At 42.8% G+C, this 19,523-nt stretch overlaps 1 protein-coding gene across 1 annotated transcript in view; it reads right to left on the bottom strand.

The window, feature by feature from the left end:
- The window catches only part of PDZRN3 (PDZ domain containing ring finger 3), a 222,923-nt gene that overhangs the window by 16,761 nt on the left and 186,639 nt on the right, over positions 1 to 19,523 (bottom strand). The window contains exons 4-5 of the mRNA XM_046675187.1: positions 3,752 to 3,999; positions 934 to 1,021 (exon numbers count right to left, since the gene is read on the bottom strand). Coding sequence (XP_046531143.1) covers positions 934 to 1,021; positions 3,752 to 3,999 — 336 coding nt within the window. The remainder of the gene's footprint in view (positions 1 to 933; positions 1,022 to 3,751; positions 4,000 to 19,523) is intronic.

Raw genomic sequence — 19,523 nt, 5'->3', positions numbered from 1 at the left:
GCATCGCTGGGGCAGCCCAGATTACACAATGGTTGGCCATGAAGTTGAATAAAACATTATCGGATTTTGCCTGGCTGACCTCCTGATTGCGCCAAAGAGTTTTTACCCTTTAATACTGAATATCTTCTTAAAAGGCACCCTCTTACCCTATTCTGTAACATCAGTTTTCAAAAAATGCTCTTGTACTTTTTGAAAAGACATTGAAATATGAAAGCGTTTTCCCAAAAGTGGAAATAAATACATCTTGAAAGTTGATTTTTCTTGATTTTCTATTACTCTTATTAAAAAGAAAATGAGAACTAGAACTCTGTGAACTCGTATCCTCTGAATATTTTAAAACTTAGAGGCCATTTGACATTATACAGCATCTAGAATCTTGAGTTATATTTGGCCTCAAATAACACTTAAAGAGAGTTATGGATTTGCTGAATTTCTTCAAGAGCAGTGTTAGAAAACTTTCAGCAAATGAATCAGCGGGCAGCCCTTTTTTTGTTGGGTGTGGGCTTGCATCCACTTTAATAATTATCCACCTGTTCTTGCGCATCTGCCTTTGAATAAAAAGTGGTGATGGCTTAAAGAGCTGAAAGGCAAGGAAGCTTACATTAATTACAAGAACGCGTGGATTTTAGAGCTTGGCGGGAGTAGACCATGCAAATTCAAAGATTCAGAACAGGGCTTACTACCCTAACTTTTAAGTAATTTAAATAAAAAACCCTAAATTTCTGCTCTGGGATCTGATCGTTAAGCTCTAGTGTGGAGGGAGAAAGAAAAAGCTGTGTGCCTTTCAAATGGCATGCCTACAAGCAGTTCTTTTGAAAGAAATCCACTAAAAGTGGATATTTCATCAGCATCCATAAACTAAATTTATGCTTATAGAGAACTTATTATTCTTAATAATGACTCCTAAAAACGAGACAAGGACGTTCTTCATACCTCCAGCTCCAGCTCCTCTCTGTCCATCTCCTGATGGATGCCTCCGATGTAGTCGTTTGGATCGTAGTATTCGTGGGCTGCGGGATGCCTGAAAAAAGACGAAAGCTCTTTGAGGCCCTGCTTCCAGTTATAAGCATCTGTTTTCATCGCCCCATCCTAAGTCCCAGCAGTGGCATGGCAGCAGTTCTCAGGTTCCAGGCACTGTCACAGCTCACACCTTTCTGGTTGTGTTGCTCAGCACAGTCAGGCCCTCCATTGTAATATTGCCACCACTTGCGCTAAAGTCTGTTTGCTCTGGAAGAAAGAGTTAAGATCCAGGGTGAGAGTGGGGCTGGCTTTGTTGTTTCCCGTGACCATACCCTAGCCCACTAGTTATGTGATTCAGTATGACTAATTTCTCATTCAGTCTCTAGACAGGAGACAGGGACTGAAACCACTGTGCTATCATCACGGACAGTGTCTTTTCAAACTTTTTTGACTGTACCCACAACAACATGCTTGACATCACGACCCAGTATGCACATACATGTGCGTAATGTATGTACGTACATACATACATGCATAAAATGCACATGTGTATGTGTGCATACATGCACACACACACACACCCACCTAGGAGACCAGAAGCTTGTATTTCTCCAGGACAACGTATGTGAAACAATTCACAGAACCCTCCACCGCTTTGGAAGCGTCGTTAATGGAAGCTCTAGGAGCAAAGGCGGTGGGAATTATAACATGCTCGGTCAGCAGCTTTGAAAGGTGCCAGATGCGGATGGAAAGCTTCAGCCTCTGATTGTTGGCTGGGGACCCAAAGCTTCACGTTCTCAAAGGTCAGCGCAGCAATCAATGGGCACTGGTCTTCCCTCCCAGGCACTTAGTTTTGAAACAACAGATCAGACATGAATGGTCATTCAAACGAGGGTGGGCTTTCAAGTCTCTGGACCCATCAGGCAAATATACTGCCTGCGCTTAAGGGCTTTTAGGACCGAGGATGCTGATGGCAGGCTTGGGCTTTCAAGTTTCAAGTTAGTGCTCCCCATCCAGTCCCAATGCACGCACTTGCTGTCCTCTGACCTTGCAGCCAGAACCTTGGGAGGTCTGACCTCTGGACTCTTCTGACATTTCTCAACTTGCCCCTTGGGGATCAGTCATGTCATGTTAACTAGACTTCAGAGGAAATTAGGGGTTTGGCTTTTAAAAGGCCTATCACCAAGACAGTTTTACATCTGAGAGTCAGGAGTAGCCTTAAATGCCTCATCAATAACCAGAGGCAGTTTTGGTCTACACTGTCAAATAACTGGTTTGAATGGTTGTATGCAGTGAACTGGCCAGTTGTTTCCTAGGATCAACTGGGATGCTACAGAGTATCCTGGTTAAGAGCTGGGAGTTCAGGTGAGACAGACCCGCCTTTCAAGCCAGCTGCCAACTTCAGCTGAGTAGAACTGGTGAGTCTGCAGTTGCTCACTGTATAAAAGAGAGACGGGCGTGAGAAATCAATGGGATAACAGTTCTTTGCACACGGCCTTGCACACTGTCCGTGAGCGTCAGTGGGTGCCCCCTCCTCTACCTCTACATGCTGTCAGCTGCAGTCGAATTTACTTCGTCAAGCCTGGGGAATTAGCCCTGGGTTCGGATGACAGCTGACCCTTAAAACAATGCAGTGAAAGGCAAGCTGCTGTCTGGAATTTGACGGAACCAACAGGACACGTGTGCTCACTCCAGCTCCTGAGTTACTAATAGAAATCCAACAGGTATTGCTTCCAGGGAGGTTTTCCCTGGAAGAGGTGACAATCCCCTTTGAAATAATGCATCAAGTCAATGATCTGAACCAGGAGCAAGATGGGCAGAGATGGGAGTTCCTCTGACATCACCTAGAGAGACTGAGATGCGGAAGTGGACATGGTGCCCACAGATGTGCAAAATCATATTCGAAAAGCTTTGTTAAACTGGACATCTTTGAAGCCAGGGGTCTATCTCAGAAAATTTCTTGCTCTTCACTTTTTTCCTAAATATTTTACATCAATCACTAAATTAACGTCGACTGCTGCTATCATCTATTGGGTGCTTACCATATGCCATGCTGAGAACTTTCCATACGTTATTTCATTTAATCCTTCAACAATCCTATGAGATAGGGACTATTATTATCCCCATTTTAATAAAGAAAAAAATAAAGCCCAGGAAAATAAATTACCCAAGTTGCATGGCTAGACATTAGTCTGAGCATCAGGTTTGTCTGACGTGAACTATTCTACGTCACGGCAGAAAGTCAGGTAAGAGGAGAGTCACGTGTCAAGTAATTAATGTGGTGCGAGGATCACAGCTGTTATTTAATTGGTCAATGCAGTACTTATAGGAGGCATGTGTGGCTTATTACATGGATCCAGATTTGAAATGAGGCCCAAGAAAGCAGAATGCACAACCTCCAGGTCTCTCTTTTCATTCCCAACTTACTTTGTTGTCTATTTAAAAGAACCATCAGCATTCCCTCTCGTTCTAACTGCAAAACCCTCACATCACCATTTGCAGTGATTAAATTTTGTTCTGAAACAACTTCACGACATTTGTGAGTAATTTTGTTCTTAGAATATAATTTGAATAACTCCGCTCCAGGGTGATAATAAAGTAATTAATATGTCGGAGCGGTTTTGAGCAGGATTCAATTTATTGCCTCTATAAACAGTAAAGTTAAACATGGGCAACTTGGAGGAACATTATAGGACACATTAATTTTTTTCACCACATGGAAGGGAAAAAACCAACTTCATCGCACTTCACCACACTTGAAGGACTAGTGACGCACAATCACGTGACTTACTCCTCTGGCAAGAGATAGGGATCCAAGACGGGTGGGGTGGGAGAGGACATCTTAGTGAGAGCCATGATGTGCTCGAAGGTGATGTCCGTCTGGGTTCCTGTGTCCACCAGCTGTGACTCTGATGGAGGCGTGAACATTTTGGTCCGCGGTGTTCTCCTCAACACCTGTACCACGATGGGCTCTTTGGCTGTCTTGAAGGCTTCCACAGCCTGGTCATGAGTTGCTCTGGATAAGTCTTTACCGTTGACCTGTTGAAAAACATTTAGGGTGGGAGAGGATTATAATCAGCAGAAGCTGGAAAGACTGATACACGGGTTGACTGTTTTCCCGTAGAAGCAGCTTTGGAAGAACAACATGGGGGTGTCAGAGAACTTCAATTCTCTCTGTTTTAGGTTTCCCAAGGAATGCCTGGTGGGAAGGGAGTGAGTTTGGAGGTATACAGATCTGGCATTAAATAATAAATGTCACAGCGGGGAAGTCCTGGCTGGAATGTCTTTAACACAATTTCATCACATGCTAATCTTGCCTGAGAGAGAAAAGAGCGGCCTCAGGCTCAGAGCCTTTATCACGCAATAATAGCTAACTAGAAATTAATTACATTGTTATGTTTTAATGGCATGTGCTTTTTCAGTATGTATCAGGTGACATTAGTTTTCCTTTTATGGAAGTGATATGAAGTTTCCTTTTTAAATGAATTCCTTTGCTTTTCTTTAAAAGCTGATTGAAAATATTAAGTAAATGATCATACAGGCCATAGGTGGATATGGCAAATATCAAGGAGGAACTCAAATGGCTGACATCTTGGCTGACATTTGGGAAACAATAGCTAGCTTAATTGCTGTGTTGTTTCTGACTGTGTACAATCCTTTGCTACTGCTATACCCCCACTGCCTGTACTTATTGAGTGCCTATTGTCTACCGCATGACTTAAATGAAGATACCTCTTAACAGTTCTCTCATCGTAGTCCTGGGAAGTTGGCAGGACCAAAGGATGTTCATCTCCCTCCTCTACCAGCCTCAAATAAACTGCATGAGATCACCTTGCTAGTTAGTGGTGGGTCAGAATTTTGGATGCTGTATCCAGGATTCTTTCCAATGGTACAATCAAAAAATAACTCAACATGACTATCTTTAGAACAGCTTACACAAAAGGAAATAGAAGCCAGAACCTTATTTCTAGAAGATGAAGTCATTCCAAGCAATATGGAAGTCCAACTATTTAAATCACTCTCCCCGTTCTACTCCCCCCAGCAAAGGAATAGGAGGTAATGTTCTGGCAGTTTGGTAATGTCTCATGGCTGCTCTGCAGGAAAGTTATCAGTCTCTGAAATATTTCAATATTACTCCCCAAGTGGTTGGTTTGCCTTTTAAGTCATATATAAAATGATGGTATAGAAATCATATTCTGCAGAATATATGTCAGCATAAGTTCCTCAGCTTCTCAAATCTCTGGAGAGCAACACTGACCGATTCATGACACTTCACATAGGAGTTCCTGAATTTAAATCTCTTAGATTAATATTCCATTCTTTCAATATGCATGTTTTTAGCATTTATTTATAATATTAAAACAAACATTGAACCTTTTCCTGTCTGGCAGATACATCCCCCCTCAGTATCTTATACTTCAAAGCACACTGACCATTAGGTCCATCCTATGAGGTAGAAAGCACTTCAGTTGCTCTTTGTCCAAGCAGAGCTCGAGTACTGATTATGCAGATGTTTTTCTATTTTTCCTAAGCCCTTCCACTCTGGTCCTACAGGGACAAGAACTCTTGGGTTGGAGCGCCTTGTAAACAACTGTTGGGATGAAAAATAGAGGTTGGATTCTTTCCTCGTAACGAACCCCAAATGAATCAAGCCAGTGGAGATTATTAATGCTTTGGATTCAATCCACTTAAGTAATTTACTCACATCATGAGGGAGTTAGGCACAGTGAGAATTCTGGGCTACAAAATGACTCAAGTGCACCAGTAAATAAGTGAATGGCTGAACCACCAAACTCTTAAATCCTCCAGCCCGGAAGGTTGGGAACACTGGGGTTTAACACCACAACTGTCTTCACTCTTCCCACCTTAAGAAAAGAATAAAAGGACACAAAGGAATTCTTTCTAGCTTTCCAAACCAGTTGACCATCTTGACCTCTTCCCGCTCAGAACCCAGAAGGCTCAGGGCTTAGGATGGGAGGGAACAAGGTGGGAGTGGGTGGTTAAAAAGCAACTTGCAGTGCTGTGAAATTCATGCTGAGGCAGAACTATCTGAGCCCTATTTTCCATTAATGTATGACACCAAGAGTCAAATAATATAGGAATTTACAATGTGGTAGTAAATTTGTCCCTGGGTTAAATTAATGCAACAGACAGTACCTTTAGGAGATGTGGTCAATGCCACCTAGCCACGCTGGTCTTCCACCCTTGGGAGTCACTGGGGATGGCTTGTCCCAAAGCTAGAATTGCCCACAATGAACTCAGACAGTAAGACTTTTGAATGGGTGCTACAAGACCTGTCAAATCTGTGCCTTCTCTATTTATATATAAATACCAGGCCTTTTGCCAAAAGGGAATGAACATGGGATTTCCTTCTAGGAGTCTCCTAGTTGTAGCTAAAAAGGAGTCCGTCCTAGGAATCTTTAGTTTTTACACACACAATAGGTCTTGCAAATACCACAGCAGACAATGCCAGCTGCCCAGTCAGCAAGCATCCCTCCCGGTTCCTGCTGCTTCCTCTCCACTGAGAGAGCTTGGATTCTGTTTCCTTTCCACCAGATCAGAGAGCATTCCCTCTGGGGGGACTGGAGGTGTGGGTTTGACTGGCTTTAGCCCATCCGGTGGATCTGGTCTTGCTCCTTCTGCTGGTGATGGATTTAGGTAGGGGCGTGCAACATACTTCTGGCTGACAGGACAGGATGGGGATATGCTAGGGAGCACTGAAGTTTTGTTCATTCTTAAAATAGGACACGAGGTAGGGATGGCCCTTTTCTGCCTCTGGGCAAGTCATCTGCATGTGTTGGACTCATGGGAATATCTTGGGACCATGTTAGGAGCCAGTCTCTGAGGCCAAATAAACATACTGACAGATGTGGAGCAGAAAAATGGGAGAAGTGGGGTCTCTCATGATACTATTGAGCAAGTGAACTAAGAAAGCTGACTCTCTTAACCCCAAACTTCTTGTCATATTTAATGCTACATTCCTTACACTTTAGGTCATTTTAACTTGGGTCTTCACTACTTGCAGCCCAAAACATCCCAATCGGTGTAACTATCACACAGATGTGTTGTAAAACTACAATCAGAATGCATTCTGATTAGTTCCTAGAAACATCCTTGTGTCCATATAAAGGATTAGCAAAAGTGCTTTTCTGATCGGGAGTGCATCTTAATCAGATCACAGAAAAGCAATGGCAACTATTGCTTCACTTGGGCAGGTTTTATAAACCAAGGCTAGAACCACTGGGTGGATGTTTCAATGGTACCTAGGAAACGAAACATAAAGCAGCCTCCTGGATAGGTCTGAGCTGAGAGGACTCTCAGGGGCAGACAGCTCCCCTGTGTCTCAGAGCACAAAACTCCAGGGAGCAGGAAGACTTCTGTGAATCTGTCCCATTTTGGGAATTACTAAAAGGCGTTGCTGCAACAACGCCTGTAGCATCTCTACTGCGTCAGATGCAGAAAGAGCAGTGGCAAACCCAAAGGAGGCCTGGAACTTTGGGATAGCTGTGAAATGGCCTCTCATCCCACACCAGAACGTCACCCCCGCTTATGGCTGAGTCCCACAGAAAGGCACTTCTGACAACTGTGCCCAAGAGAACCATTTCAGCAGCCCAGTGCCACGTGTATATGTTAATCAAACACAGTTCACATAAGCACCTGCACAAACCCGGTGACCTCCTTCCTCAAAGCTCAGGGAGGGAGTACGAGAGGACTGCGACTTTGGGCTCAGGCCAGGGCTGGAATCCTGCCTGTGGGCTTTGGGCGATTTCCCTATTCTCCCTGAGTCTCAGTTTCCTCATCCGCAAAATACATGTAATTATAGTGTCATGGCTCTTCAGGTTGTTATGAAGTTTAATGGGATTATCTGTTCCAGTACCTAACATGCAAATAACAAGAATTTATTAGGGTATCAGTGCTAATGGCAAGCCTATACCAGAATAGTCACATTTGTCCAGGAGAAGATGATCTGTAAATCAAAGAAGCAAAATGCAGCGTAGGGAGGTAGTTTTAAGAGACATTTGTACACTGAAAGGCTCCCTGCCCATTTCATGTTCCCGGGCTGCCAACATCCACGTTAATACTGTCAGTCCTCTGGGGGGGGGTGGTCAATAGATAAATTTTACGGACTTGACTCCTGCCACACAAGCCTCTTGACAACGTATTTTAGGGATCATTACATTCTCTTAAAAGACGATGAGACAAGGCGGGAGTTTACTATCCTAGACGATCCATTTTTGCAGCCAAATTTGTTTTGAATTACCTTGTGCCCATAACACTTATTACACTGTCATCTCAGAATCACATCACTGAGGGACTTAGCGAGGTGATGACTCCGGTGCACCGTCAGCCAACCGAGAATGACAACCTCTATTCCCGGGATGAGCATTACATCCACATTACACAAAACGGCGATGATGATGGCTGCAATTACAGACGGAATGCTCATCCTGTGACGTTTGGCCCGGTCAAATTAAATATCATTAACTCGCCCAATTGAGCAGATTGCTTTTAAAACAGTTTATGCAGCTCTAAAACCAAGTAAATGAAATGTTTTGGAACAAGAAATGCTGATTGCAAACTTTATCTTTATTATAAATTAAATGCTTAAGTTATTCACCTAAGGCTCTGGCTGGTCCCCTGGGACTTAGGTGCTATTATGGTGAAAATCCAATCAGCTTGTCTCAAGGCAAATATCACTGCTGCAAATATGACACGACACTAAGGGACCTTAAAAAGGTTCTTTAGCATAAGGTTTCCTGTGACAAGACAGACAGTTATGCTGAGGGTGTGGAATGATTCCTTCCTGGGTCCACTAAAGCCTGGGAAACATGCCTGCTGCCCTTTGCGAGGTGCTCGTGACTGTCTTTTCCGTGGCCCTGAGAACAAACGCAAAGCTGGTGGGTTTTTCCATTTGGGGGTAAATTTCACTCACAACTCATCTGTGTATCTTTCAGTCCTTCATTCATTCAGAAAGTATTGTTCCCCTCTTGGTTGATGGGGTACCACTGGAAGAATTTCCTGGGGCAAAGGAGGCCACAGCATGTGCAAGCCACTTAAGAAATGGTCAGATGGAATGCACTAGGGGCGCATTTTACCAAGAGGTATAGCGTGGGATCTGATCTGGCTGAGGTGGCAGACTGCTCTGAGAGACTGTGCACGCTGGAACACGCACTGAGTCCATACCCAGAACGAGGCTGGATTTACACTGTCGACCTAGAAATACCATCGATGAAACTACAGGTACTGACGACTCCTTTCAAGACAGGAGCCCAGAAAGCTGGCAAAGTTCCCTACAACTTAACTGCAAGCAGTTCAGAATATGTTAAAATAAGATATTTGGAAAAGACATTCCATACTCTCTCTGAATTAGAAAATAAGTATTTATGGGAAGACATTTGGCTTCTGAGGATCAGCGGGTCGCAATCACCTCTATTTCTATTACATGGGCAAACGACCCCGGCATAAAGTGCTAATGCAATTTTAAATTCAGCCTACTATAAATTATGCCCCTGGCTAAAACCCAACTTTTATAGGGTTCATTTAATTAAATACAGGGGCAGTGATTTCATTCTGTAAAATATCACACCTATGTTTTCAAACTAATTAAAACTTAGATTTCACTGGAAGCAAGAGATGAGGATACACCACATACCGAAAAGTAAAAGGCTTCAAGCCCTGACTTAGGTTGGATTAAAAAAAACCTTTTTTCATTCAGGAAAGTCCCGTCTGTCTTAATTTATTTCAAATTTGTAGTCTGCTCTGGGGCACGATAAAGGGAAGGCCAACTTATCTAAAACGTAGGTATTACGGCAGTTAAAAAGGAATATGAGTCTTAATGAACAAATGGTGCTCAAATGAATGTTTCTGTGGAAAGCACTCACTGTGGGGGGGGGGAGGGGTGTGTGTAAATAGCCTACACATACACAGATCTCAATTCCTGTGTAAGCAACACTTCAATCTGTATGGGCACACTTGGTTTCTAAGGGATGCAGTGGTGTTTGTCCACGGTAATTTCTACATGGTCCTGATGTTATTTCCCTACACTTGGTATTTCTACAACTGGAAGATCCCCTCCTTACTGCATTCTCAGCACCCCGCACAGAGGATTTTATAGCCTGGGTAATTATGCTGCTAGAGGAGACTTCTTTGTGTCTAACTTAAGTATCGCACATTTTAAAATTCTTTCCTTTTTCCCTTAAATATAGAATATACCTGGCTACCAGCCTCGGAAAAATAAAATAGATGACATGTCCTAAAGAAATAGAGGCTAAAAGTCAAATACGTACTTAGATTTAAAAAAAAAAATTTTTTAGTCCTAAAATGTTAGAAGATCCTTTCTTCTCAGGTAAAAATCCTACCGTAATCAACAATATCTTGCTTATCTCCTTTTGGAAGCCTCGATGTCATCACCCCCAAATCCCACTTTAAGTGGTGGCATTCAAATGCCATTAAACTATAGTATATTTGAAGCACTTTGCATACAAAAATTAACGTGCAGATTTTTACATCATCTTACAGGGGTGAGTACCTGGAAACAAGAGGTTTCTACAGCTAAATTTCCCTACTTTCTTCTCCCAAGTTCATCTTTAGAACCCCAGTGTCTTTTCCAGTTGTATATTTAATTCCTCTGGAGGAGGAACTGGTTTCAGGTCCCAAGTCAGTGAAATACGGTCCATTATATTTCATGGTCCATCACTGTCCATCCCTGGAAGACATTCTTGCAAACACCTTCAACCATACTTGCCCTTTTCTTATTCCTTCTGACTCATCTGGGAAAACCCAAACCAATTCTTCTGGTCCACGCAGCTGCCTTCCCATTTCTACACATGAGTTCAGTGATGTTGGAGAACATTCACACAATGATATGCTACTAAGTCAAATGAGTTCTTACCCTTCACAGCTGCTTCTTGATGTATACATAGTTATTTGTTTTTCTGTGGATTGACTGTATTTTCTCACCAGGCCCTAAGCTCCATGAGGGCAAGAACTGTGTGTTTTGTTCACAACGGTACACCCAGAGCTTAGTGTAGCAGCCAGCACACGAAATATTTATCATTATCAGTATGAGTGAGTGACCTATTCACTCATTTATAGACAGCCACATTCCCTCTTGTGCACATATGTTTGCAATTCATGGTACTTTTTACTCTTAAAACAAAAACAACATTTTCTGCTTTGTGAACTTATATGCGTAGCTAAGTTTAACGCAAACCTGATTGTGAGTCTACTTTATAATTTTCAGATTCCAGACAAGAATAAAATATATGTGTTACATTTTATATATTTTTATATACATACATATTTAGTGAGGAGAATTTTCTATCTTAAATTTATACTGCACCATTTCTCAATATGATCCACATGGTATCAAGAAAAGTATCCTCTGCTTTTTGAAGAATAGGAAAAAGGAGGACCGGAAAGCTCGTGGAGCGTTGGCAAAGGAACGAGGGAGCTCCAGCTAAACTCTCTGGGAGTCTCCAGGGTTCTGTACTGTGGATGACAGGGTGGGGCCACTTCTAGTGAAAACAGAAAGCCTCCCCAAGATACAAGAAAGAGACAAGAAATAGCAAATTTATAGACCTCACAGAGAATCAGAAAATGCAAAACAGCTTCCTTCTCTTTCTTGGACAATTCCGTCCTCTCTCTCTGCTCTCCAGGATGACTGCTTATGGTCGTGTGGGCTGAGCTGTGAGCAAGGCGTCCAGGCAAGGAGGTGAGTAGTGTGGGTGGGCTACAGGTCGTGTCCTCCTAGAAGAGGCAGGCAGGGAGGGGAGGTGTCTTTTTCTAACTCACACTGAAGTGTCGGAAGGGGTGGCAGTGGCCCCACTTCTGGCTGTCCCAGGCAGGAGACTGGTGTAGTGGGAGCACATGACGACTTGGCCTACGGACACTTGCATTTGAGCCCTAGACACACGGAAGGACGGCTGGGTGCTCAGTGACCTCATCCCTACTCGGAAAGGGTTTTAAAAAGTGTCTTCCCTGCGTACTTTCAGGCTGAACAGCCTGAGAAAGAACGTATCAACTTCTCTGTGCTTCACTGCTCACCTCTGTATCTAACGAGCAGCCGGAATACTGGAAGTGAAATGCTGGTGTTTCCGACATTGCCATCATAATAACGCCACAGGGGTACAGCACTCCCTCTATGCCAGACTAGGACTTATTCTAAAGGTTCTGCATACACTTACTCGTGCAATCTTCACATGAGGGAGATGCTGCTATTACCACCATTTTACAGATGAAATCGAGAGGCATGGAGAGCGTCTAGCATCCGCAGACATCCCATTCAGGATAATGGCGGCTCTCACTGCAAACTGGGAGATGCACACTTGGTTCAGAAGTAGTGGTGCTTCTTTCTACATGTTGATTTTATTGCCTTTAACGATCCATATTGGCATTATCTCCTACTGTAACAGCAAATACAGCCACAAATCGAAGGAAGAAGGTGTGCTTGGGTTTTTGTAAGCATCACACCCAAAGCCCATGGAAACCATTTTATGATGTCATTTCCATCTCCCTGGTATAAACTTCATATTGGTCTCATAAATATCTCATATAAACTTGAATCTGTTAGCTGTTTTCCTCCAAGACTAGAGGGCTGGCTAGAATAAAATTTCTACTCTCAAGTCTCTAATCATCAGAGAAAGGACATCCAGGAAGATTCTTCCATTGACAGAATTGTTGTCACTCAGAACTTAAAAGAATGTTTAATGATGTTATATGTCACCACAGTCATTTAAGTTTCACGTCAGGAGAAGATTCTAACAGATGCTGCACGAAGATGGGCAAGAACCAGCAGGAATTCCACACCGGATGAGGGTCCATCTTTAAGGTTGAAAGCTTCAGCTTTAGGGTCTGAATGCCTCAGTTTAAATCCAGGCTGTTTCACTTATGCGTTGTGTCATCTTGAGCATGTTAACCTATTGGTGCCTCAGTTTTCTTATCCGTAAAATGGGTTAACAGGAGGACCCAACTCATTGGGTTTCCATCAGAATTAATTAGGTTATGCATAGAAAGTAATCAAGGTTCAAGTAATCAGGGTACAGAGTGAGTGCTCGATAAATGTTAGCTGTCTATGTTCAGCATTTGAAGAATTATTAGGAACCCGTTATGTGCCAGGCACTGACAAAATGGTAATCAAGGCTCAGTGACATGGCTGAGAATGAGCATCGCTGAGGCTCTGGGGTGAGACGCCCCGGGGGGCTGAATCCTTGCTCTGCCATTTACCAGATATGTGACTTTGTATCAATTACTCTACCCTACTTCTTTGTGCCTCAGTGACCTCACCTGAAAATAGGGGATATTAAAGGACTTACCTCCTAGGGTTTTTGTGATAAACAGTGTAATTGAAGGACAACACTTAGCACAGCGCCCAGTGTGGGCCGTTGTTACAACCCTACAAACTTGGACAAGTTCCCTACCTCTCCCTGTGCCTCATCTTAGAGGGGAGTCTGGCTCCTGGTCAGCACTTCCACAAGAGGCACCAGCCCAGGTGTGGGCCCCTAAAAATTCCAGCTGCCAAATTTCAATAGAAACACACGTAAGAACACCCATAAAAAAGATTCTGGGTTACACTCATGCCTGTGGGAAGGAGGCATTTTCTGGATCCTGGCATCCATCACAAGCATGTAATACTCTGAACTCCTCGTCCCGGTGTTTGCTCTGTGCCAGGAACTGTGCTTCACCTGCATGATTCCATGCCATCTTCACAATAATAAGGTCAGTGGGAAGTCAGTGGTATTACTTCTGCTTTTACAGATGAGGATAATGAAAGCCCGAGGAGCTAAGCAGCTTCCTACACAGTGAGCCACTCATAAGCAGTTGAGATGGGATTTGAACCATGTCTGCCCAACCTCAGCTGCCTGCTCTGACCCTCTAACCACTGGGCAGCACAGCCAGAGCACTGTTATCTGACCTCAGCCCTATAGCAAGGAAGGTCCGGTGTTAACAGGTGAATATAGTGATCTCAAGATGGTGGGGTGGAGAGAAAGAAAGTGAGTTGTCATCAGCAAGAGGGAGAGGTGGGCCCCAGATGAGGAACAGGATGCTCCTCACGGTGAGAAGAATAAAGATCCTCACCAAGGGAAGACTCTTGCTCTAAGTGCCTTGGTGGGAATGGGCGAGCTCGGCCTCTGAACCAAGCTGGCTAGGCCAACTGACCTTCCCAGGAACTCGCCTTGGTAATGGTACCACGGTTAATGTTTAACGAGCAAAATGGAGAAAACAGTAACTTTGGATATTCACGAACCCACCCCTTCCTACTTAATTGCAGAGAAGCTGAAAGCAGAAGGGAATCTATTTTCTTCTCTCCATTCTTTTCTTATGAAGTTGTCTCATCGAACTTTAGCACGTGTGTCCCACAAACGTCCTAAGGTCTTTGGTGAAGCTCTGGTGATGGAAAACCATTTAAAATAGTCCAATTAGGGTGAAAGTAACCTTAGTCTTCTATTAAAACAGAAAGCTCTTGAGCAGTAAGGAAAAAAATAGCACTTCTGAAGCCCTTGAATCCTAAAGAGGAGCTGGGACAAGAAAGTAAATTTGAAAAATGCCTGTTGGCCTTACTGGCCTGTACTTTATCGGCCCCTCTTGATAAGCTTATGAAATTTCCTAACTATCTTTAAACAACACGAAGGTCAGGTAACAAACCAATGAATGCCAGGAAAACTCAAAGCTAAAGTTGATTGACTTTAAACAGAATTCCCAGCTCTTATGGATTTGTCCCTCCAACTTCTAGTGTGACCTCAACAGTGGTTTGGAATCTTTCTTTTTTCCTTTTTCGTTTTCTACCCAAAGAAACAAAATTATGATGTATATCGCTTAGATGAATATTAATTTTGGTTCCTGCACTGCCAACTAGTTCATCTGGTAATTTATAGCCCATTTAGTAAAACTTCCATCAAAATGACTGTGATGGGATCCTTGAAGAAAATGCTATAAATTTTAAACTGTGGTCCTAGTGATTTAAAAAAAAAAAAATCAGTTGAAAAAGGCCTGGTGCCAGTATGAAAATAAAACTACCGCTGAATGTTGAGAGAATAGGCTCATTTTCCTTTTGTTTTCACGTAATAGCAATCATTAGTTGGCTTGTCAATAACCAACTTTCTAAATAAATTAGGATATATCTTCTTAAGTACCTCTAATTTCCTAAATAGCATGTTTTAAAGTTCCACACCAGGGAAAAATTCAAAATATTATTCAAAGGCCAAAGCTACTTGATGGTAGGCATCCTGTCTTTCACGTCTTGAATGAATAATGATGTCTAACCCTTCTGAGTATTTTCTGTGTGCCATGTACTATGCTTAGGTATTTTACATTCTATCGCTCATTCATGTGCTTATTATTGGTCTTATAAACATTGAGAATGACTACGCGCCCAGTACTCTGCCTGGGGTTGCCGGTGCACTGGTGAGCAAAACCAGAAATGGAGACTGCCCTCAAGGAGTTCATAGTCCAGTAAAGGAGACAGATGCTAACAATCCCATAACTGAGGGAAGGAAAGAGAACCTGGCAGGGGCAGGGGGGAAAATGTTGCAAAGAGGGGGCTCCCCTGAAGAAGAGATGTTGAGCACAAATCAGAAGAAAAGACAGGATTTACAAGGAGAGGAAGAGAGGAGAAAGTATTTCAGACAGAGGGAGCAGCATGCACCAAGGTCCTGGGGCTGGAGGAAATCTGGTGCACATGAGGGTCCGAATAGGTGGAATAGAGACTGTTACATGATGAGACTGGAGGTGTGGGCAGGTGCAGACCACGTTGACCCTCAGAGGCCACAGATAGGACTTTGATTTTGAGATGATTTAAGAGGGAGGTGGAGAATTGACAAGACCAAGAAGATACATGTTCAGGTTTGCATCTTAGAAACATGATCATGGCAGCTGGCTGCTCTGTGAAGAATGACTGGAAAAGATTAGGAAGGAGGCATCTGAAGTGGCCCAAGCAGAGAAAGGAGATACTGAGGAGGGCGTCCTCCCCATCACCATTTGAGTTATTCCCATTTTCACAGGAAGCTGAGACTCGAGAGGGTAAGTGACCGGCCTCAGGGATACGAAGGTCTTAAACAGCAGGGTGGGGAGCTGTAACTTGGCTTCTTATCTCCAAATACAGCATCCCCTAAGCTAAAATACTTGCTGAGGTGTGAATATCAAGGCAAAACAAATGAAAAGTAGGAAATTCCAAAAACTTGAACAAAGATGGAGGCAGGTCCTAGGCTTCTTGAGAATTTTTGCCATTCTGCTACTAGATTGCTCCCTGTAATGGTCAGGATCCTAAGTCACTGTTCTTTCTTGGTGGCTTCCCTCACAAGTACCTGTGGACGGAGAAGGCACCATGACACCACTTGCTGTCCTTGCCCCAACCTAAAGTACTATTTGCTGCTGGAGATTTGGCTTCCTAAGACTCTGGATTCCTACATCTCCACCCTTTTGCTGCAAAACTAAAACGAGGTTGGATTATAGGAGGAAGAATGGTTTACTCTGCCAATTGACTAAAAAAGCCACTCAGTCTTGTATTTCAACAACTCTCTGCAAAATGGGACACACATTCCCCAGCCTCAATGGGGGCTCCACCCACCTGCTCCTAAAACTCTTTGCTCTTCACATGAGCTGTCCCACACTGTTGGTGTTTTAGAACTGTATTCAAAATCCCAACCATATCCATTTACAGAATTCCTGGATTTTCAGTTTTGACCTTTATTGGACATCAACAGTTCAAAGTGGCATATGATGGATAATTTGCAGCATTCATTATGAAAATTTTCCTAATCTTCTTTTCCCTCTTAATTCTCCCCAGGAGGAACATCACGGAATTGAAGTCTGCAGTTAGCAGGACAGCCCTTGTTGTTTAAGCATGTCACCGTGGGGAGATGGGCTCCATATTTCATTCTATAGAATCAGCTTGGAGAGTGATGGAGTGTGTGTGTGTGGTGGGGTAAGGGGACCATTTCATTGTTTATTTGGTTGACAACATTAAAGCACAAACACTAACCTTGTGGTTGCCTGAACCTTTACAAAATTCTATTTTTTTTTTTGCTGAGGAAGATTAGCCCTGAGTTAACATCTGTGTCAATATTCCCCTATTTTATATGTGAGTTGCTGCCACAACATGGCTGACAAATGGTGTAGGTCCACACCCAGGATCTGAACCTACGAACCTGGGCTGCCAAAGCAGAGTGCACCAAACTTAACCATTAGGCCACAGGGCCAGCCCCCAAATTCTATACTTTTAATTGTTAATCATTCCTCAATTTGTTTAGGAAGTTTAGGTTAGAGGAGAAAAGAATGTCCCTTTTTTCTACTAAGTTGAGATATATTTCTAAATTTGAATAAAATTTCTAAAAGACAAAACACTTCATCCTACCAGCTCACATTTCGTCTATGATATGTACCAATATTCCATTTAGGAGTGCTTACATGCATTAATGAATCCAGATATATCTTTATCGGATTGCCATATATTCAGAGTTGGCTGAGACCCTCTCTTGCAACCGGAGACCAGGGACAATTTTATATCAATAGATGGAATTTATACAAAGTTATCTCCACTGGCATATGCAATTACCTAGTGGTTACTCTGAGAAATTAATGCAGAATTCTAGAAATGTTGGCAGTGAAAGAAGAACCAATGAAAATGCGTAGGAATAACTGACTCTGGAGACGTCTGTGTTGGAAGAAACAGAAATTGGGAAGATTTAGAACCCTTATGAATCAAAAATAAACTTAAGTTGGTACTTCTTTCTCAAAGATTTATAAATGTGATTTATAAATGGCACAAAAAGAATAATGATGACATCCTAGGATATTTATCACCTCTAAAATAGGAAATAAAATGACTCTGCCTCTTGACTTCACAGGCACCGAAGGACTTTAAAATATGACCACATTATAATAATTGATCTTCGCTTTTTTGGTGATTAAATTCTGGGCAATAAGAATGGCAGAATAATTACATATTTTAGCTGCACAGAACACCTAGCAGATATGAGGCCTGTGATAAGTTGGTTGAACTGAACAGAAATAAAAAATCAAATTAAAGATGACTGTGGAATGTATGAACTCACAGCCTTTCTAGACACAATTCCACAGTCCCCTGCTCTGACAATTCTGTCACATCCTGGGAGCAAGAACTAGGTCCCCAAATCCTTTCACGTCCTACAGACACTCTGTTAAAACTTCCTGACTTATTTTCTTGCTCTCAGTTTTGGTTACATGGAAGCATCACCTCAGAGTAGCGGGTCCTTCAGACATCCCCCGACTCTCAGGTCCAGCAGGGGACAGAAAGGAGATGGACAGCTTGCCTGTGGCCACCTGGAGAAACTCTGTTTAGATGACAAAATAGCCTTGAGTACATTCCAGCGGAGTGAACCATGGACTACTCCACCGAGAGGTTGGCCAAAGCACAATTCTGAAACCTCTCCTATGCTGTCAAATTGTTAGTTTTAATGATGAAGCTAACAGGGTTGCTTTTGTGAGAGAAAGGAGAATAAGACTGTTTGAAGGGGCCTAGGAATTAGCATGTGGACTCCAGTCCCTAGGACTGAGAAGAATCTGCAGCATTTTCTAAGATGATTTATTAGACACAGGGAGAATTTGCTAGAAACCGACTAGGAGCAAATCATCTGGGAAGGAATTAATGAACCAAACAAAACACTCGATAATACAATTAGAATATAAGAAAATGGAGGGGTTTTCCAGAGAGAGAGGGAGAGAAATATGTGTACATGATTTTGATTATGTCAAACTCAAAGCCGGAAAAAGAATGTAACAAATTTTTTAAAGAGTAAAGTTATCAGAGGGGAGAGGGAGATGACTGGGGTGATATTTATAGTTCTGAGGCTCCAGGACAGTTAACAAGCGTGCCCGGCTGGGTGGAAATACACTTACAGCTATGTTTCAGCAAGACGCTGTGAAGGTCTGAGAAAAAGAAATGAGAGTGCTGGCGGCAAGAATCTGGATCCCCATTCCATGGTACGGGAGAGGGCAGCCACGGGGGCAGAGGGCAGCCATGGGGGCAAAGCGGTTTTCAGTTGCTTTAGGCAGCAGTAAGACTTTTTCCCCTGCTCTTGTTTGGGTCAGGGATTTTTCCTTTAAGCCTTTCTTAGTTGAGTCAGAAACCAAGAATCTGGAGCTCTCAAAGCTTCTCTTTGACTTCATTTCATCCTGCCTCACAGATGAGCTCATTGAAAAAAGGGGTTTTGCAGTGGTAACATCCACTGTGTGTGTCCAGAGGAAATTTCTGACCATACACTCGTCCTAATGCTATCCTAGGCTTTGCATACAAACTCTCTCCGGGCATAAGATAGGTTGCTTTTTATTTATATGAATGCTTAACTCTTAACATATGTTTTAAAAAATTTATAATTGGAAAACATAAATTCCCTCAGCCCCTTCGTTAGGTTTTTAGTTTGGAGGAGATTATGGTTAATATTTTTAGTGCCCTCCCCAAATTTTCTTCTTTTAAATATACATCGTAGAGTCATACCACCATCTACACAGCACTTTTATACTTTCGGAAGTGTTTTCATCCGCTGTAGCTCAACAAGTATGTGGCAGACGTGGGACAGCACCCTGGA

This window comes from Equus quagga, chromosome 1 (assembly GCF_021613505.1).
Source record: "Equus quagga isolate Etosha38 chromosome 1, UCLA_HA_Equagga_1.0, whole genome shotgun sequence".
NCBI lineage: Eukaryota > Metazoa > Chordata > Mammalia > Perissodactyla > Equidae > Equus > Equus quagga.
This window is presented reverse-complemented; position numbering and strand designations above follow the sequence as displayed.